General features: G+C 43.1%; 1 protein-coding gene across 2 annotated transcripts in view; it reads right to left on the reverse strand.

The window, feature by feature from the left end:
- Positions 1-21,426, reverse strand: part of LOC139390178 (EMI domain-containing protein 1-like) — a 100,178-nt gene extending 78,752 nt beyond the window's left edge. Inside the window, exons 1-3 of one of the 2 annotated variants that reach the window (XM_071137423.1) lie at positions 20,691-21,426; positions 3,214-3,327; positions 2,961-3,064 (exon numbers count right to left, since the gene is read on the reverse strand). In XM_071137423.1, the coding sequence (XP_070993524.1) occupies positions 2,961-3,064; positions 3,214-3,327; positions 20,691-20,878 (406 nt within the window). In that variant the 5' untranslated portion in view covers positions 20,879-21,426. The remainder of the gene's footprint in view (positions 1-2,960; positions 3,065-3,213; positions 3,328-20,690) is intronic. The other variant, XM_071137424.1, reaches the window with a different exon arrangement.
- Between the last annotated feature and the right edge of the window lie 1,038 nt (positions 21,427-22,464).

The following is a 22,464-nucleotide window of genomic DNA, read 5'->3' on the forward strand; positions in this document are numbered from 1 at the left end:
GTTTTCCCGCTAATGGAACATTTGCGCTTATAGCCTTCTGCCATGTACGCATTGCTGCGCTTATAATGTGAAGAAATAGTTTATCAACATTTCAAGCTAAACGTTCTGATATTGTGTCAGCCACATTGCATAAAAAAGTATTTTTGATGCTAGTGGTATTCATTTGGGATCCATCGCATCCCACAACTGTTCCAGACTATGTTTGGAATTTTTATTTCTCGCACAGAAAAGAATGGGTTGACTTTTGTACTTTGGGGGATTGTAGATTGACATAGGCTAGTGCTTTTGCTGTTCATTAGGCCTACTTATCTTGTCGGCTGACGAAAAGTAAATGTGGACAGTTCTTCCAATATCTTCAATATGCACCTCGGAATTGGATAAGGACGCATGCAGTTGCATCCCTGATGTGCCTGTCTTCACTTGTAGCCTGTGAGAAAGACGGATGGAGAGCCATGTGAGTGAGAGGTGCTTCAGAGCGTGCAGCACTCAGGGAGAAGGGCACAATGCAGCACTCCGGGCCCAGGCACCGCAGCCATTGGCCTTAAAAAAGCATGGATTTTTGTAGGGTGCATTACATCCACACATAGGGGATGCCGCTGTGAAATCCGAGGCATTATCAAGTGCTTGCCAAATTGTGAATGAGAGACTGAGTGTGTACAGCCTGCGCATAAAAACAAAGCAGAGCACATGCCCTTCAAGCAACTTTTTTCAAATAATCATTAGAGTCGCATCACGCAGCATTACAGTGTATTGAAAATCAAAACAAATAGCCCAACGTATGTAGAACAAATAAAATTACATTAATAACTAGAAATTAAGCATATAGAAGCATATCTTCGTTAACCACTCAACCCAGAATAGCTGCATGTGCGCACTCCCTCAAATATTTTGGAGAAAATATCCTTTATATCTTATTCAGCTTTGTTCAATTGTATTCTTCATACTATAAAATAATATCAAATAATGCCACAAGATTCTAAGCAAATCTTGTCTGCTAAATTAACTAGTATAGCCCAAAGCCATATGGCATAGCCAGATAAGGACCTAACATAAGGACATCTCAGAGTATGCTATTTTGTTCTTCTGAAATAGACTACATTTTCTTCATATCATGCTTCTTTTGAACTGTCTAAAATAAAGAATGGATTTCTTGTGAAGGTGTAGGCTATATTATATGGATTTATTAGACTTTTCAAAATGTAGATGTTCCAAAAGTCTGCTTCAGTGGCTTGTAGGCCACTGTGTGGAAGCCAGGAGATGATAAATGTGTTATGTTAATTAACGGTCAATTACCGTGAGACTGACAGTTATTTGCTTGACATTCACCAGCTGACTATATTTCGTGACCACCACAGCCCTAGGCACATGTGTAAAGGGGTTGCTGGTGGGAAAAGTGGGGTAATTTCTCCCAAATGAGGCCCTATTAAAGCACCCTTCAGCAGGTGAGCCCCCCAGAGAGACTGTTAGCTCACCTGGGAGGAGTGGGCTGGCTGGTGAGGGAAACAGTAGTCCCATGTCAACACCACTGAGACCTCAACGTTTTATCACAGTAAAGGGTTATTGTAATCAGCCCTGGGTCCTGGGGCAAACAGTCACTCCACCCTCTACACCAGACAGGGGGCCAGCCAGCGCCAAGGGAAATTATTAGGCTCTGTTCTGGGTGAGTGGTGTGAGGAGAAGTGTGTGTGGAGTGTAGGCAGGGGGAGTTACTGGAGTTGAAAGGATCAGAATAGCAATAACAGAGTGTTGGCATTTTAAGGGGATGAAACCATACTTGCAGATGGACCATAAAACGCAAAACCATACAAAATAATTGACCTTATGCAATTCAATTACAGTCAAGTTGGACACTTAAAAAACCTAAAAGATGAATAAACTGGGGGCTGTTGGCTCTGCCCTAAAATGCTGATGTGAGGTTTCTCTAGACCACTGGCGAGTGAGTGTATTGATATGCAGGCAAACAGAGGGATATCCTAGTGTTTATCCATGTTACTCATTTATTAGCTTTGAGGAACCCCTAAGAGGCTAACAGTGAGGAACTGGGGATACTGGATAACACCGAGGAAAATAGAGATAGAGAGATATGTTGAAATGGGGAATGGAACGAAGACAAAGATACATTATTGAACTTGAGATAAGTGAGAAAAGATAACTTACAGACAGGAAGAAAGGGATGACAAAAAAAGAGAGAAATGAGAGAGATATCAAACTTGAGAGTGAGAAAGTGAACCATACGAGAGAGAGTGAGAAGGGGAAGTGAGAGTGGAAAGAAGGAGGAAGTGGGGGAGAGCTAAGGCAGTCCTGGCAGCCGTCTGGTCTTCATGGTTTCTCCGACCACAACATGGCTGATGGGCTGGCCCCCGCTCAGAGCTGCGTCAGAACCAGGCTCCAGGACTACATATCACATGCCTAGGATTCACTACCTCAGCCCTTAATCACCATCACCTCCTCTGGTCTCTCTCTCTCCTCGCACCAAAATCTCATGTCCTCATTGTTCTGTTCACATTCATGTGTTTTCAGTTGTGAGCATTGAGGGGGGAGGGAGATGCAGAGAGAGGAGAGAAAGGCACTACAGGGACCAGAAACTAGAGAAGTACAGAGATGTACAGAGAAGTACAGAGATGTACAGAGATGTACAGAGAAGTACAGAGAAGCACAGAGATGTACAGAGAAGTACAGAGATGTACAGAGAAGTACAGAGAAGTACAGAGATGTACAGAGATGTACAGAGATGTACAGAGATGTACAGAGAAGTACAGAGAAGCACAGAGATGTACAGAGAAGTACAGAGAAGTACAGAGATGTACAGAGAAGTACAGAGAAGTACAGAGATGTACAGAGAAGTACAGAGAAGTACAGAGATGTACAGAGAAGTACAGAGATGTGCTCAGCTGGAGAAGAACAGAGAAATCTGTAAGTGCATAAATCCCAGAAGATGTTGACCTCTGTTGCCCTCTTACCTTCTTCACAGGCCGTGCCGCTGTAGCCTGGACAGCACTTCCACTCCAGAGAGTTGATGGTACGGTACACCACCTTATAGGAGGGTCTGACCACTGTCCGGTAGCTGGGGAACACACACAGGCCAACATCACAAACAGTGTAAGGAGGAAACAGTTCCTCTGATCTTGTGGCTCATTCATCAAGGTGTAGATGTCGGGTGTGTTTGGTGAGGTTTTGACATGCAGTGTTTTGGATAAGAGGTCCCAGACTCACCTGCCCCCTGTGCATCCCTGTGGCCAGCGACATGTCTGGTAGACACGCTGCAGGGTTGTCCCATTCTGCACCTGGCATGTCACCGTCTTAGTGACCGTATGGGGACACCAGTTCCTGAGAGAGAGGAAAGAGGAAGAGAGAGAGAAAGAGAGGGAGAGAGAGGGAGAAAGTGGGACACAGAGCAGGTTCAGCATGCACACTCAAATTCAACAAGACAAAGGGTAAGAGAAACACACTATTGGCTCCACACCTGTACAAAAAAAAATACAAGCCACAGGTGGTCATATCATTATCTGATAAAAACACACACACCCTGCAATCTCTCTCTCCCTCTCTCAAACACACACACAGACACACACACACACAGACAGACACACAGACACACACATACACACACACACACACACACACACACACACACACACACACACACACACACACACACACACACACACACACACACACACACACACACACACACACACACACACACACACACACACACACACACACACACACACACACACACACACACACACAAAGGGAAATTAGCCGTGCCCTCGCACTCAGTAAGCCGTCTACTCTGGGATTTGAATCTCTTTTCTCATTCTCTGCCCTCTTTCTTTTCAAAGTCCTTATGGTGTTTACATGAGTTCAATCAGCCGTGACACTTGCGGGAGTGCATTGTAGGCTGTGTTTATATTGCGGTCTTTCCCCTATCAATACACATCCGCTGGCTTTTTCCCGCCTGGGTCTCAGAAGAGGCAGAGTCACTGAGGGGGACCAGAGGGGGCAGGGTCTCACACAGAGAATAGAGTGAGTTTTCAAACACAGGCTAATAGTAGGTCATAGGCCCACTCCTTTTCCAAGACGACTCCTTTCGTAATACGTTATCAGGAATTGCTTTGCACAGCTGGAAAGGCTGGGAGCGGGATGACCTGCCAGGAAAACAGCTTACCCAGAGGTCACAGGTCAACACCAGATGCTGGAGCCCTCATTAGTCAAAATGTGTCTTTTAAGAATAAGTTATACACATTTACCTCAAGTTTTTATATAGTCTCTATAAAGGCTTTGTATACTTACTCTCACTACTTCTGAAGCTCTCACTACTAGCGAAGCTCTTGGTTTTCGGACCTCTTTTGAACCATTTGCAGCCAAGGACAAAGAACAGGGAGTCAGTGCAGTAGTGTATCAGTTAGCCTGGACCAGCTCTTGTCCATGTTAGTCAACCAGGACTAGATCTGTTTCCCTGGGCTGTGCCGTGTAGAATAGATATCTGAGTCGGATTTGGAGAGGAGCTATGGGATGGTTTCAATCACTGCATTATTGGTCGGAAGAAAATGCTAACAAGGGAAACAATACTCAGAAATAAAGGGGAAAACCTCTCCATGGTATTCGTTAAACATGTCCTACAGTGCATTCGGAAAGGATTCAGAACCCTTCACTTTTTCCAGATTTTGTTACGTTACAGCCTTAATCTAAAATGGATTAAATCATATTTTTTTCCTCTTCAGCCATCCCAACAACCATAAATCAAGGAAACATGGAGTGGCACTTAGAGAAATGTAATGTATGAGGAACGTACGGAGGCTATTCCACAAAACATGTGTTAGCAGTCCTTTATTAACAATGAAGTGCACAAATACCCTGATTACCCTCATATGGCTAGGGCTGAATAGATGTGATACAGTAACACTGGAGTCACAATGTTTCAACCAATGACTGTACTGAATGTGTGTGAGACTGTGTGTGTGTGTACACTGCTGGACAATGCCAACAGCTCACAGTAACAATCCACACATGCTGTGGTGTCCGTACACAAGCCCCTACTAGGGCTGTATGATATAGGGAACCAGTTTGAACTATTTGAGCAATTTCCAAGGGCATAAAATCCTAAATGCAACTTCCTTATTGGCGTTAGAAGACAGAGGAGGGGAGGTGGGATGCAGCAGGACACTATTGGCAGCTCCTAGTGGCCATGCGTGAGCACAGGTCTTCCTCCCACCTACACACTTAATATGCGTAATTGTGCAAACACAATGATCTCTTTCATGGTGAATTAGCACAAGCAGAACAATGAAGTCTTTCTTTACATGTTTTTCGTCTAACTAACATACTTCTGGATGCTAGTGCTAAACTCTTGCTTCTTATTCATCCACCCAGAGGTTTTCCAATATGTTTTAAGCAGAGTCAGTGGCGCACCATCTACTGTGTAGCTATAGAGACGTATGCCCCAGGAAAACGCCCAACCCTGCTAACTCTGCCACCGCTGCTGAAAAAAATCCTAGGGGAAACACTGATCCACCTGACACAGACCACGACAACAGCTACTGTCACTTTTCCCTATTTAATACTGTTAGAGCCTCCACCTTCCCGAAGCCAGGTGAAGTCACACAGTAGTACCATTCAGTCTCGACAGAGCTGTGGTCAGGTAGGGTTAAAGGTCCAATGCAAATCAAATCAAATCAAAGTTTATTTGTCACATGCGCCGAATACAGCAGGTAAAACAGTGACATGCTTACTTACAGGCCCTAACCAACAGTGCAATTTCTAAGTAAAAAATAGGTATTAGGTGAACAATAGACAAAGTAAAGAAAAAAAAAGAAAAAAAAAAACAGAGTAAAAAGATATAACAGTGGCGAGGCTATATACAGTAGCGAGGCTCTATACAGGCACTAGTGAGTCAGGCCAATTGTAGGTATGGTTAAAGTGACAATGCATATATGATAAAGAGAGAGTAGCAGTAGCGTCAAATAGGGGTTGGCGGGTGGTCGGTGGCGGGACACAATGCAGATAGTCCGGGTAGCCAATGTGTCTAGTCGGGCTAATTGAGGTAGTATGTACATGAATGTATAGTTAAAGTGACTATGCATATATTATAAACAGAGAGTAGCAACAACGTAAAAGAGGGGTTGGGGGGACACACAATGCAAATAGTCTGGGTAACCGTTTGATTACCTGTTCAGGAGTCTTATGGCTTGGGGGTTGAATTGTTGAGAAGCCTTTGGTCCTAGATTTGGTGCTCCGGTACCGCTTGCTCTCCGGTAGTAGAGAGAACAGTCTATGACTGGGGTGGCTGGGGTCTTTGACAATTTTTAGGGCCTTCCTCTGACACCGCCTGGTGTAGAGGTTCCTGGATGGCAGGTAGCTTATCCCTAGTGATGTACTGGGCCATACGCACTACCCTCTGTAGTGCCTTGCGGTCAGAGGCCGAGCAGTTGCCGTACCAGGCAGTGATGCAACCATGCTCTCGATGTTGCAGCTGTAAAACCTTTTGAGGATCTGAGGACCCAGCCAAATATTTTTTGTTTCCTGAGGGGGAATAGGCTTTGTTGTGCCCTCTTCATGACTATCTTGGTGTGTTTGGATCATTCTAGTTTGTTGGTGATGTGGACACCAAGGAACTTGAAGCTCTCAACCTGCTCCACTACAGCCCCGTCGATGAGAATGGGGGCGATGCTCGGTCCTCCTTTTCTTGTAGTCCACAATCATCTCCTTAGTCTTGGTTACGTTGAGGGATATGTTGTTATCCTGGCACAACCCGGCCAGGTCTCTGACCTCCTCCCTATAGGTTGTCTCATCGTTGTCAGTGATCAGGCCTACCACTGTTGTGTCATCTGCAAACTTAATGATGGTGTTGGAGTCGTGCCTGGCCGTGCAGTCATGGGTGAACAGGGAGTACAGGAGGGGACTAAGCATGCACCCCTGAGGGGCACCAGTGTTTAGGATCAACGTGACAGATGTGTTGCTACCTACCCTCACCACCTGGGGGTGGCCCGTCATGAAGTCTAGGATCCAGTTGCAGAGGGAGGTGTTTAGTAGATTCCTTAGCTTAGTGATGAGCTTTGAGGGTACTATGGTGTTGAACACTGAGCTGAAGTCAATGAATAGCACTCTCACATAGGTGTTCCTTATGTCCAGGTGGGAAAGGGCAGTGTGGAGTGCAACAGAGATTGCGTCATGTTGAAAATGTCAGTGAAGACACCTGCCAGTTGGTCAGCACATGCCTGGAGCACACGTCCTGGTAATCCGTATGACCTCGCGGCCTTGTGAATGTTGACCTGTTTAAAGGTCTTACTCACTTCGGCTTCGGCTACAGAGAGCGTGATCACACAGTCGTCCTGAACAGCTGATGCTTTCATGCATGCTTCTGTGTTGCTTGCCTCGAAGCAAGCATAGAAGTGATTTAGCTCGTCTGGTAGGCTCGTGTCACTGGGCAGCTCGCGACTGTGCTTCCCATTTGTAGTGTGTTATAGTTTGCAAGCCCTGCCACATAAGACGAGCATCGGAGCCGGTGTTGTACAATTCAATCTTAGCCCTGTATTGGTGCGTTGCCTGTTTGATGGTTCGTCGGAGGGCATAGCAGGATTTCTTATAAGCTTCCGGGTTAGAGTCCCGCATCTTGAAAGCGGCAGCTCTAGCCTTTAGCTCAGGGCGAATGTTGCCTGTAATCCATGGCTTCTGGTTGGGGTAGGTACGTACAGTCACTGTGAGGATGATGTCCTCGATGCACTTATTGATAAAGCCAGTGACTGATGTGGTGTACTCCTCAATGCAATCGGAAGAATCCCAGAACATATTCCATTCTGTGATAGCAAAACAGTCCTGTAGTCTAGCATCTGCTTCATCTGACCACTTTTTTATAGACTGTTGGTGCTTTCTGCTTTAATTTTTCCTGGTAAGCAGGAATCAGGAGGATAGAATTGTGGTCAGATTTACCAAATGGAGGGCGAGGGAGAGCTTTGTACGTGTCTCTGTGTGTGGAGTACGGGTAATCTATAATTTTTCCCCCTCTTTTTGCGCATTTAACATGTTGATAGATATTAGGTAAAACTGATTTAAGTTTCCCTGTATTAAAGCCTCCGGCCACTGGGAACGCCGCCTCTGGGTGAATGGTTTCCTGTTTGCTTATTTCCTTATACAGCTGACTGAGTGCGGTCTTAGTGCCAAAATCCATCTGTGGTGGTAAATAGACAGCCATGAAAAGTATAGATGGAAACTCTCTTGGCAAATAGTGTGTCTACAGTTCATCATAAGACATTCTACTTCAGACGAGTAAATCTAGAGACTTCCTTAGATTTCGTGCAGCAAGTATGTGGACATCCCTTCAAATTAGTGGATTCGGCTATTTCAGCCACACCCATTGCTGACAGGTGTATAAAACCAAGCACACAGCCATGCAATCTCCATAGACAAACATTGGCAGTAGAATGGCCCGTACTGAAGAGCACAGGGACTTTCAACATGGCACAGTCTTAGGATGCCACCTTTCCAACAAGTCAGTTCGTCAAAGTTCTGCCATGCTAGAGATGCCCTGGTCAACTGTAAGTGCTGTTATTGTGAAGTGGAAACGTTTAGGAAACGTGGCCTGTGGAATGTTGTCCCACTCCTCTTCAATGGCTGTGCGAAGTTGCTGGATATTGGTGGGAACTGGAAACGCTGTCGTACACGTCGATCCAGAGCATCCCAAACATGCTCAATGGTTGACATGTCTGATGAGTATGCAGGCCATGGAAGAAATGGGACATTTTCAGCTTCCAGGAATCATGTACAGATCCTTGCAACATCGGGACATGCATTATAATGCTGAAACATGAGGCAATTGTGGTGGACTAATGGCATAACAATGGGCCTCAACATCTCACAGTATCTCTGTGCATTCCAATTGCCTTTGATAAAATGTAATTGTTTTCATTGTACGTAGCTCATGCCTGCTCATACCCTAACCCCACCGCCACCATGGAGCACCAAGTTCACAACATTGACATCGGCAAACTGCTTGCCCACACAATGCCATACACGGTGTCTGCCATCTGCCCGGTACAGTTGAAACTGGGATTCATTCATGAGGAGGACACTTCTCCAGCGTGCCAGTGGCCATTTGCCAACTGAAGTAGGTTACAACGCCGAACTGCAGTCAGATCAAGACCCTGGTGAGGACATCAAGCACACAGATGAGCTTCTCTGAGACTGTTTCTGACAGTTTGTGCAGAAATTCTTCAGATGTGCAAACCCACAGTTTCATTAGCTGTCTGGGTGGCTGGTCTCAGACGATCCCACAGGTGAAGAAGCCGGATGTGGAGGTCCTGGGCTGGCGTGGTTACACGTGGTCACACGTGGTCTGCGGTTGTGAGGCCGATTGGACATACTGCCAAATTCTCTAAAACGGCCTCCCAACTGGCGCAGCGGTCTAAGGCACTGTATTGTACTGCTGAGGCGTCACTACAGCCTCAGGTTCGATACCAGACTCTGTCACAGCCAACCATTACTGGGAGCCCCTTGGGTGGCGTATGCTTGGCCCAGTGTCATCCGAGTTAGGGGAGGGTTTGGCCGGTGGGATTTTCTTGGCTCATCATTCTCTAGCGACTCCTTGTGAAAGGTCGGGTGCCTGCAATCTGACTTCGGTTGTCAGTTGGACAGTGTTTCCTCCGACACATTGGTGCAGCTGGCTTTCGGGTTAAGCGAGCAGTGTGTTAAGAAGCAGCACGGCTTGGCATGTTTCCGGAGGACGCATGACTCTCGACCTTCGCCTCTCCCGAGTCCGTTGGGGAGTTGCAGCGATGAGACAAGTTCGTAACTACCAATTGGATATCACACGCTTACGGTAGCGTAATGAACATAAAATTCTCTGGCAACAGCTCTGGTGAACATTTCTGCCGTCAGGATGCCAATTGCCCTCTCCCTCAAAACTTGTGGCATTGGGTTGTGTGACAAAACTGCACATTCTAGTGGACTTTTATTGTCCCCAGCACAAGGTACATGTGTCTAATGCCATTTTCTTTGTTCATGTTATGTTCATGTTATGTTGCCGCAATATAACAGAATTACTGGTAGGCCTGGGGCTACTCGCACTCAAAACCATAAAAAGGAAAAACCAAAGAGGGCGAGATGCAAAACTTAATTCAATGCTGCAATATAATAACTTGCTTGTATGACTTGACTTAGGTCTACTTTTGGTATTACACTAATAAAGTTAAGAAACGTTTGTGAAGGTTTGGTGTGGTATGGCTATTATTAGGTTTGACTACTGCAGGCTTATGAAGGCAATGCGCACCAGTGTTTCAACTGACTCCGACAGTTGAACTTGAGCTGAGGAAGAAGGTTTTAGGCCTACCAGACTTTAATCTAACAATAATGCTTATCCTTCTGTACGCCTATATCTCTATAGCAATAGTAGCCTATCTGACAAGTATAAATGCATGTCGGTGTCAGGAACATGGCGCCGGAATATGTCTATATTTCTCTCGGTCTCTAAGGATAGGCCTAAGCATTATATTTCTAAAATATATAAATATACTGTAGAGTAGAGCCGCCTAAGCATTATATTTCTAAAATATATAAATATACTGTAGAGTAGAGCCGCCTAAGCATTATATTTCTAAAATATATAAATATACTGTAGAGTAGAGCCGCCTAAGCATTATATTTCTAAAATATATAAATATACTGTAGAGTAGAGATGCCTAAGCATTATATTTATAAAATATATAAATATACTGTAGAGTGGAGATGCCTAAGCATTATATTTATAAAATATATAAATATACTGTAGAGTAGAGCCGCCTAAGCATTATATTTATAAAATATCTAAATATAAGCATTATATTTATAAAATATATAAACATACTGTAGAGTGGAGATGCCTAAGCATTATATTTATAAAATATCTAAATATACTGTAGAGTGGAGACGCCTAAGCATTATATTTATAAAATATATACATTTACTGTAGAGTGGAGACGCCTAAGCATTATATTTATAAAATATATAAATATACTGTAGAGTAGAGATGCCTAAGCATTATATTTATAAAATATATAAATATACTGTAGAGTAGAGATGCCATAGCATTATATTTATAAAATATCTAAATATAAGCATTATATTTATAAAATATATAAACATACTGTAGAGTGGAGATGCCTAAGCATTATATTTATAAAATATCTAAATATACTGTAGAGTGGAGACGCCTAAGCATTATATTTATAAAATATATACATTTACTGTAGAGTGGAGACGCCTAAGCCTATAGGCCTATATGTATGTAGTGCCCTGATGCATTTAGTGCTCAAATCTCTGACAGCTGAACCGTGAGGTGAACAATTATTGTTTTAGGAAAGTAAAAATGAATAAAACAATAGGCTATAAAGTTTTGAATATCCTACACAACGAAACACAATAAATATTTTTTTGTAATTTGTTTTAGGCAGGTTTTAAGGACAAGTAACTGTGGATCATTTGGCCATTTTCAGTCATTTGATGGCGCTGGCAGTGCCCGGTGGGAGATTTCTTTCTCTCTTTCTTTCTACTCTCAGAAATGAATGGGTATTTGGTATTTCTAAGGATCCCCATCAGCCGCTACTCTTCCTGGGGTCCACATGAAACATGACACAATACATAGTACAGAATAGTATTAGTCCAGGACTGAAATACATACATTTAAAACATCAAACATAGCCTACATATCAATACATACACACAATATGTAGTCCAAATGTATTCCGATACCAACGTTTAGCAATTTACCATCCAGGTGTTGGTACCAGGTGGTTTGTACTTATATATAGACAGCAGCAATGTTTTCACCTCTTCGACACCCACTTTGTGGAACTTAAAACTACAGCGCTTGTCTTTCATTATTTGGTCCTTTATGCATGAATATGAACACTCAGCATTTGTTGTTTACATGTCATACCTAGGTTTACTAATCTTGTCAGCAAAAATGTTACTAGTTTGGTAATATCAAAGACTTTTGTTATGAACAAGACATCTACCTCCATGAAGGATGGAGCCAAGCTCTCTTTTTGCCTAGAATTTCATTTAAAGTACTCCATATATTTTTACTATCATTCTTTATGTCATTTATTTTTGTTCCATAGTATAGTTTCTTCTTCTTTTTGTTTAGTTTGGTGATTTCTCAATTTACTGTGTGTTTGCCAGTCTGCTGTGTTGTCAGACTTATTTGCTATTCCCTTTGTCTCATCCCTCTCAGCCATTGTAACGATCGTCGTATGAAGGAGTGGACCAAAACGCAGCGTGGTAAGTGTTCATGATAAATGTAATACTAAAAACACTCGAACAAAATAACAACAAGGGATAACTGAAACAGTCCTGTCAGGTGCAGACTCTTAACAGAAAACAACTACCCACAAAACCCAAACGAAAAAGGACAACTTATATATGATCCCCAATCAGAGACAACGATAGACAGCTGCCTCTGATTGGGAACCACACCAACATAGAAATAAAGAAACTAGAATGCCCACCCTAGTCACACCCTGGCCTAACCAAAATAGAGAATAGAAACCTCTCTATGGCCAGGGCGTGACAGCCATACAGTTTTTCAATTCATCATCTATCCATGGGGATTTGGCAGTTCTAAAAGTCAGTTTCTTGATGGATGCATGCCTATCAGTAACCGGAAGAAGCAGTTTAATAAATGCTTCAAGTGATGCCTTCGATGTAGGAATCATTGAAAAATCTCTTGTTTGATTGTTTATACACAATTTTAGGTCCAGTCTTCGGGAACTTTGGTTTTTCTAGACATGGCTATTATATTAGGATCACTACATCCAATGTGGATACTGCTCTCTTGGATCCGAACCGGCACGTGTCTGTTTGGGTCTGTTTTTCCAATGGGCCTTTTTCGGAACGGGTCTATGTTTAAAAATATATACAGTATATTTATGCACATTAGGTCGGGTGGGAAAGCTACAGATCTATTTCGAAACAGGTCCAACTTTTTGGACCCGTGAAGACCTCTAGTGCAAACCTTCTACAGCGTTGAGCTGTTCCCATGGGTACAAGGTGTGAAACCCAACAGCACGGCTGTGTTTAACTGGCACTGGCACCAGGCAGGCAGGCAGGCAGGCCCACAGTGGGTATCAGGTCTCTCTGCAAACACCCCACACTCCCTCCCTTCCTGCCAGCTTCCCTCCCTGCCTCCCTCCTTTACTCCTGATGCCGGGCCAAAACCATGTAAATCACAAAGCACCATGAGCACTCAAACAGATCACAGCCAATGTTTAGAAGGAGAAAGAAAATAGAAATCCATAAGGGAGAAAGATCTCGCCAAGACAGTAAAATAGAGGGGGGAGCGTGATGCTGATGACAAGATTCTACTCTTCAAAAAGAGATTTGCTGCTGTTGTCCCCTCACTGCAGTGTGGCTGGGGACTGTTAACACAAGGAGGCTCCTTCAAGACCATATATAGTTAGGTAATAACACTTTAAGCTTTAAGAGAGACATTGGAAAGAGATGAACAACAACAGAGAGAGTGAGAGAGATAAAGAGAGGAACAACCCCAGAGCTAAGCCCTCAGATGCAAAGAGAAAGAAAAAGTAGTTGAGGCAGGCAGGCTCACAGAGTACAGAAGAAGGCCAGGTTAGGGTGAATAACGTCCAGGTGCGTTCCCCACTGAGCTTCCTGTTTCAGTCCCTCTCCCTCTCAATAACTCTCTGCCTTTGGGACAGAGTTTAAGAATCCCAGCCCCCCTTCTTCCCTTCTTTCTCCACCCCTATGCTGTGTGAGGAGGGTAGAATGCAAAACAATATGAAATTTAGTATGATAAAAAATCTCACAGATTTTCTCTAGATTTCTGGCTGTGGGAAAAGCGCTTGTGGAGAACAAATGACAATAGACAGATTTGGCAGACAGCCAGATGAGAGGAGAGGAGAGGAGGAGGAGAGGAGGAGGCAGAGGTCATTTTACCATAGAGTTCACAAAGGAAGCCCCCAGTAGGACAGACAAGGGGTTAGAGGATGGACCAATTAGGATGCACTTTGGGTCCAAAGGCACAGGTAAGTGGGAAATCTGAGGTTTGTAGGTTTTCAACTCATTGCCTATCAAATGGGGTCAACAGATGTCAACAGTCTTTAGAACCTTGTTTCAGGCTTCTAGTGTGAAGGTGGAGAGAATAAGAGCTGATTGAGTAAGAGGTCTGGCAGAGTGCCATGAGCTCAGTCTCGCGTGCGCCAGTGAGAGGTAGGTGCGTTCCTTTTCCTTTCTAAAGACAAAGGAATTCTCCGGTTGAAACATTATTGAAGATTTATGTTAAAAAGATCCTAAAGATTGATTCTATACATCGTTTGACATGTTTCTACGACCTGTAATGTAACTTTTTGGACTTTTCGTCTGAACTTTCGCCTGGACTTGCCCGCGCCTTGTGAGTTTGTTAACTAAACACGCTAACATAAATGAGGTATTTGGACATAAATGATGGACTTTATCGAACAAAACAAACATTTATTGTGGAACTGGGATTCCTATGAGTGCATTCTGATTAAGATCATCAAATGTAAGTGAATGTTTATAATGCTATTTCTGACTTCTGTTGACTCCACAACATGGCGGGTATCTGTATGGCTTGTTTTTGTGTCTGAGCACCGTACTCAGATTATTGCATGGAGTGCTTTTTTCGTAAAGCTTTTGAATTTCGCGCTCTGCCTTTTCAGCGGTTGTTGTCGAGGAACCCCTAGCCTTATTAACAGTGGTGTAAAATACTTAAGTAAAAATACTTGAAAGTACTACTTAAGTTGATTTTTGGGGTATCTGTACTTTCTATTTATATTTCGGACAACTTTTACTTTTACTTCACTACATTCCTAAAGAAATTAATGTATATTTATTCCATACATTTTCCCTTACACCCAAAGGTACGCACAAATACTTAGCAGGACATTGATAATGGTCTAATTCACACACTTATCAAAAGAACATGGCTATCCGTAAATAAATAAAAAACAAGAAAATGATGCTGTCTGGTTTGCTTAATATAAGGAATTAGAAATTATTTTCACTTTTACTTTTGATACTTTTGATACTGGAGAGAACGAGCTAGAAAGAATGAGAGCGAGCTTCTAGACTAGCTAGTCAACAAATTAAATACATTATTCTGCACAAAGCTAGAGGGAAAGTTAGAAGGACTGATTTTTTATCAAGGATATCAGAGAATACAACACAGAGTTAGATAAGAAGGGTATTTTCTTTTAGAAAACCACACTAATAGAGATAGAGAAACGCAAAAGAGATCAATAGAAAAAGATAACGCCAAAGAAAAGTAAAGATGATATAAGTAATACTAATATGGAAAGTTTCATGGTCTTCACGGCACTGCTCTGTGGATTGAAATACTGCAGTGGTGTAGAGGAGGTGTTGAATGAGAGAGTTTAATTGGGGACATTAGGGGTGGCCTATTGTGCTGCTGGTTCAATCAGGTTCAAAGGACATGTCAGGGGCCAGTCAGGCCAAGGTGAATGAGAGGAGGGGGCCAAGCAGAGCCGGCAAAAGGGCTTTCCATACTGGATAAACGTCCCTGCCCTGGGTCAGTGAACGCCCAATGAAAACACCTAGACACCATCAAAGTACCAGAGCGAGGCCTTGAAGGGGTTTTGGAAGACAAGTGGGTATCACACAGCAGTCTGACACAGTGAGCCTGAATGGACCCATCCTCATCCAGCCCAGCTGTGGCCAAGACAACAGGTTGGAGTTCACCTGTGATGTGTGTGTGTGTGTGTGTGTGTGTGTGTGTGTGTGTGTGTGTGTGTGTGTGTGTGTGTGTGTGTGTGTGTGTGTGTGTGTGTGTGTGTGTGTGTGTGTGTGTGTGTGTGTGTGTGTGACTGTCAGCTCCTCTGTTGGGGGTAGTTCAGGGGAATGCGTGGTGAGGTTGAGTGGAGGTGGTGATGGGTCAGGTTCTAAAGGTCCCACAGGGAGTAGGCTGTCTGGCAGTCAGACCATGACTTCCCCTCCTCAGGCAGCACAGGAAATAGCTGCTGTCTTAACCCTTCCCTCTGCTTGGCTCCAATAGCCCTCATTAAGGCCACGGTTGAAAAAACTGCTGCATTGGGCTGGCTACTCAACAGAGGGACGGTACAAGTCAAGAGCTCACTCAAGTACAGTTAACCCCTTCCATTTGCATAGGTGGTACTATTTCTATTGAACAGGTTTTTGAGGCATGCAGTTGTTTCTAGTTATTATCCAATGTCATTAGTTGCATTGCCTTATTGTAAGAAAGCATAGTTGTTTAGTACGATTATTTTTGATACTGTAATGGCTTTAATACTTTAGTGTTTCTACTTGCCACTGGCTGTCACTAGTCAGCATGCCTCTATTGTAAGAATGCATAGTGGTTTACTTAAAAATATTTTGGAAAAATGTAATAGCCATGTGATTTTTTGCAAGCTCTGATGCTTGACGTATTGCACTCTGATATTTTTCTGGCTTGTGTCGTGTACATGTTCTTTACTGACGTGCTGCTTATTGCATTGATGTCATTTTTGCCTGATTGTATGTCATGTACCTGTTTGTGTGATACTGATGTGCAGTGGTGGAAAAAGTACCCAATAGTCCTACTTGAGTACAAGTAAAGATACCTTAATAGAAAAGGATTCATGTAAATGTGAAAGTCACCTAGTAAAATACTACTTGAGTAAAGGTCAAAAAGTATTTTGTTTTAAATATACTTACAGTGCCTTGCGAAAGTATTCGGCCCCCTTGAACTTTGCAACCTTTTGCCACATTTCAGGCTTCAAACATAAAGATATAAAACTGTATTTTTTTGTGAAGAATCAACAACAAGTGGGACACAATCATGAAGTGGAACGACATTTATTGGATATTTCAAACTTTTTTAACAAATCAAAAAACTGAAAAATTGGGCGTGCAAAATTATTCAGCCCCCTTTACTTTCAGTGCAACAAACTCTCTCCAGAATTTCAGTGAGGATCTCTGAATAATCCAATGTTGACCTAAATGACTAATGATGATAAATACAATCCACCTGTGTGTAATCAAGTCTCCGTATAAATGCACCTGCACTGTGATAGTCTCAGAGGTCCGTTAAAAGCGCAGAGAGCATCATGAAGAACAAGGAACACACCAGGCAGGTCCGAGATACTGTTGTGAAGAAGTTTAAAGCCGGATTTGGATACAAAAAGATTTCCCAAGCTTTAAACATCCCAAGGAGCACTGTGCAAGCGATAATATTTAAATGGAAGGAGTATCAGACCACTGCAAATCTACCAAGACCTGGCCGTCCCTCTAAACTTTCAGCTCATTCAAGGAGAAGACTGATCAGAGATGCAGCCAAGAGGCCCATGATCACTCTGGATGAACTGCAGAGATCTACAGCTGAGGTGGGAGACTCTGTCCATAGGACAACAATCAGTCGTATATTGCACAAATCTGGCCTTTATGGAAGAGTGGCAAGAAGAAAGCCTTTTCTTAAAGATATCCATAAAAAGTGTAGTTTAAAGTTTGCCACAAGCCACCTGGGAGACACACCAAACATGTGGAAGAAGGTGCTCTGGTCAGATGAAACCAAAATTGAACTTTTTGGCAACAATGCAAGACTTTATGTTTGGCGTAAAAGCAACACAGCTCATCACACTGAACACACCATCCCCACTGTCAAACATGGTGGTGGCAGCATCATGGTTTGGGCCTGCTTTTCTTCAGCAGGGACAGGGAAGATGGTTAAAATTGATGGGAAGATGGATGGAGCCAAATACAGGACCATTCTGGAAGAAAACCTGATGGAGTCTGCAAAAGACCTGAGACTGGGACGGAGATTTGTCTTCCAACAAGACAATGATCCAAAACATAAAGCAAAATCTACAATGGAATGGTTCAAAAATAAACATATCCAGGTGTTAGAATGGCCAAGTCAAAGTCCAGACCTGAATCCAATCGAGAATCTGTGGAAAGAACTGAAAACTGCTGTTCACAAATTCTCTCCATCCAACCTCACTGAGCTCGAGCTGTTTTGCAAGGAGGAATGGGAAAAAATGTCAGTCTCTCGATGTGCAAAACTGATAGAGACATACCCCAAGCAACTTACAGCTGTAATCGCAGCAAAAGGTGGCGCTACAAAGTATTAACTTAAGGGGGCTGAATAATTTTGCACGCCCAATTTTTCAGTTTTTGATTTGTTAAAAAAGTTTGAAATATCCAATAAATGTCGTTCCACTTCATGATTGTGTCCCACTTGTTGTTGATTCTTCATAAAAAAATACAGTTTTATATCTTTATGTTTGAAGGCTGAAATGTGGCAAAAGGTCGCAAAGTTCAAGGGGGCCGAATACTTTCGCAAGGCACTGTATGTATCAAAAGTAAAAGAAAGAGTACGAATAATTTAAAAACCCTTATATTAAGATTTTTTTAATGTATGGATAGCCAGGGGCACACTCCAACACTCAGACATAATTTATAAACAAAGCATTTGTGTTTAGTGAGTCTGCCAGATCAGAGGCAGTTTGGATGACCAGGGATGTTCTCTTGATAAGTGCGTGAAATGGACCATTTTACTGTCCTGTTAAGCATTCAAAATGTAACAAGTACTTTTGGCTGTTAGGGAAAATGTATGGAGTAAAAAGTACATCATTTTCTTTAGGAATGTAGTGAAGTAAAAGTTGTAAAAAATATAAATAGTAAAGTAAAGTACAGCTCCCCAAAAAACTACTTAAGCAGTACTTTAAAGTATTTTTACTTATGTGCTTTACACAACTGCTGACGTGTTCATGATGCGGTCTTGGTCCAGGTCTCTCTTTATTTTTATTATTTTTTATGCCGTTCTGGTTGCTGTTCTGAATCTAGCACTAGGTAGGTATGACTGGAGACTTCTTTCAGTCATTGTTATCTCTTGACCAATACTCATTATCTCTTGACCACCCTTCCCTTGTTGAAATCAACTTTTATCTCTCTCAGTACCTCTGTTGTCAATACATTGTTCAATGCCTTGTATGTGGACAAAGGACTTGGGCCTTTAGGAATGTTACAGTGCTCCTACTATGGCCATGTGAGCGGAGAGGACAGCCCTCTGTCCTACACATAGCTAATGATAATGCCCCCAACTGGTCTTGTTGACACACACCATAAACATGCCTGTCTACATAAAGCAGCCTAGACAGACAGCAGGTGGAGGGAGATTAGTTATGCAGCTCCTCTAATGTCATGTCAAACCCACTGATCCCATCCTCAGACCAGGGCTGACTCACTAGAATACCCCCCTCTCCACCCTCCCTTCCCCACTAGCCCAAGTAACCTTCAAACAGCAGCCGAGTAAACTGTAAACTTCACCTCTTCCAAGTCCAGATGCATTAGGGCTGCAGCTGCATGTGCTTAGCAAACATGTCCACCAACCACGGCACATTAATGACAGAGAGAGGCTCAGGGTGGGGTAGTGAACACAGCACCAGCGGACCAAAACCAGGATCTCTCTGCACCATCTGGACACTTCCCAGGGACACTTCACCCATCAGGAGGATCCTCCACCCACTGCCCCCCACCACTCAGAACCTGAGAGCGTAAATATTAGTGTGATGGGGAACTTAATCACATCCACATTGGCTGTCTGGGCTCTGTGAAAAACTTGTTCTAAAGGGAAGCTGGTGTTTTCCCCCTCTGTGTTTAGTCTGAGGGCTTTGCTCACAGAACCACCCTCATCAACAACCCTGCTGTCATGTGGAACACTCACCTCTGAGGATCACAGGGGAGGAACACACAAAGGGTGAAATACAAAACACTGACAGAGAGAGTACTAAACAGAGATCTTTTGAGTTCACACAAAATATTTGTATATTTGTGCAAAGAATGATAAATAGTACCTTAATTCAGCAGATCCACTTTATTATAACATAAAACAGACCAGTGTTGTCCATTCACTACCCATTCCCATTGTAGAACTCCCCAGATGAGAGTGTTGAGTTTGTGGTTTGTGCCTGTCGTTAAGGATGTGTATGGGGCTTAGTGGAAGAGCCTCAAAGGACTGAGGACTGAGCCTGGTCAGATGTGAGGAGGTTCCTGACAGCTGAGCGGCAGCAGATGTTGGAGAGAAGAGAGAGGTGCTGCTGGACAGACTAGAGCACAGTTTAGAGACAGCGCTTCTCTCACAGGACAGGAGCCAATAGGCCACCCAGAGCGACAGTGGGCAGGCCAGGCAGGAACGCAGAGACAATGAGGATGGGACAGTGTGCTGCTTGGACAGGAAAAAGGAAAACCCAGTGTGAAGAAGACAATGAGACCTGCTAGATGGATAGGATAGGGATGGGGAAGCTCTGTCATTGTTGGTTGTATAAACAGGCAGAAAAGGGGACTTTGAGGAGATGGATGGAATTGATAACAATAGGAGGTTAATTATAAGTATATTGGAAAATAAATAATAGCATTTTAGTCAATTAAAACGAGTTGTGGATAGAGTATTTATTTAGGGACATTAAATGTAGCACAGTCTATGAATGTGTCACATTGTGAATATGCATTAAGAATGGTACGCACACTAAAGCAGGTAGTTCATCTGAACGGATGCTTGAAGGACACAGAACCTTTGAGTGAGACTTTGACACGTTTGTTTTATTATGCCTTATGATGATCTAGCCTACTTACAGTATCATCAACATTTCCATGAAATGTTATAATTAGCCTCTAATACACGAAATTAGAAGATAAACAACAATAAATGATCATGCATGTATCCATACCTTTTTTGATAAATAGAGGTTTGAGACGCTGCGGACGACTCTCTGTTGAGTTGGGTCCCAGCTGAATATTTGTAAAGCCCTGTTCTCCAGGTGGCATGAGCTGCAGAGGTCAGCCACAGCAGCAGCACAATCCAACGGAAACTTTTTCGGCAAAGCGCGGACACAACGTCCCGTTGACACGCTCCCATTTCCGCGGCCTCAAAAAAGCACAGGCAGAAACGTTCCTAAAAAGCTCAGGCTGACCCGAAAGCAGAGCTAGTGAGTGAAATATTTATATGCCTTAAAGTCCAGGTTTTTGCGTCACCGAGAGGGAGCGCATTCCATCATCAACCAAATACATAAAATGTAAATATATAATTTACACGTACCGTTATAATAGCAAAAAATTAAGTGGGTGCCTTTTAAATGCCACGAAAAGAAAGGTGACAATGACACCCCGTGATGTCGCACAAAAACCAAAATCACGGACTTAGCCGAAAGTTCCCCACATGCCCAAATCTATCAGCAGTGTTCCGAAGCAACCAGACGAAGTAAACTTGGAATTGTGACTGGTCAGTCTCTTTTCTTTTCAATATCAACTCTCCCTCCCCCCGTCTGTGCGTAATGTAGCCTGTCTCGTGTCGAGCGTCTCACAATGGGCAAGAAACTATAGTTTTATACTCTACGTGAGTCTTTTAAAAGCAGAGCCTGCAGTCTTTTACCCTGCCCATTCCCCGTTTCAACCTTTCACCGCGGACAAGGCATGCCTACAACAACACGGATTCGCTTTACGCATCTGTCATCACGTCATTACACTAAACACTGAACTACCCCAGAGTGACTGATATTCCTCAGTAATCATTTAGTTTAGAAAGTCTACTATGGTACAAGTGGGAATCATGTGCACATGATTGTGAAATAAAGAAGTGAATAGGATGATAATAAAGTGATGATAATAAACATGAATACATACACATACTGTAGTTTAATATTATGGTGGTGTTGATGACCTTAAATTAAAGTCTTTGTTATTGATTGTCATTGAGTGTCATATAAATTAGCATGCTTTACTGTAGGACAAAAGACCCATATGCCAGACACACTTTTGCATTGTGTCATCTGGTTTATATTGACCGGGGTTGGGGTCAATTCCATTTAAATTCCAGGCAATTCAGAAAGTAAACCAAATTCCAATTACACATTTTCCTAATTGAAAAGCATTGACTTTAATTGGAATTGGAATGTCAGCGTACTTCCTGAATTGACTGGAATTGAAATTAAATTGACCCCAACCCTTTTAGAGACATGCTATTTGTTCTCGCTTTTCTCTGTATCCTTCTTCCTCCCACCTAATCTTGGCCTTTGTCCAGCCTTGAGCTATGTGGTTGCCATTGGCATCATAACTCAGCAGCCCGTGCGGGCAAACACCAATGTTTGGGCATGGTCCAGGCAGACAGAGCCAGACAGCAGGGGAGGTTAGCTCTCTGTAACCTCTTTCCCGTACCCAGTGGAGGTGGAACTTGGAGGGTTTCTGTCCAAACAGCCACTAACCACAGGGCTGTGGGACGGCTCCAAGCTAAACACCTGGCAGCCTGGAAACCAGTAATCTATATCTGTGGTCAGAGTGACTACACTTCTCAGGTCTCCCAATGGGCAGCACAGTAGCGTTCACCACTGCAGGCATGACGCCAAATAGGAAGAGACGCCAAATAGGAAGAGAGGCCATCTAAGAGCATGATTCATACCAGCACACAGTTACACCACAACACAGGACAGACATCTTGGCATCCTGTCC

Source organism: Oncorhynchus clarkii, chromosome 30 (genome assembly GCF_045791955.1).
Source record: "Oncorhynchus clarkii lewisi isolate Uvic-CL-2024 chromosome 30, UVic_Ocla_1.0, whole genome shotgun sequence".
Lineage (NCBI taxonomy): Eukaryota > Metazoa > Chordata > Actinopteri > Salmoniformes > Salmonidae > Oncorhynchus > Oncorhynchus clarkii.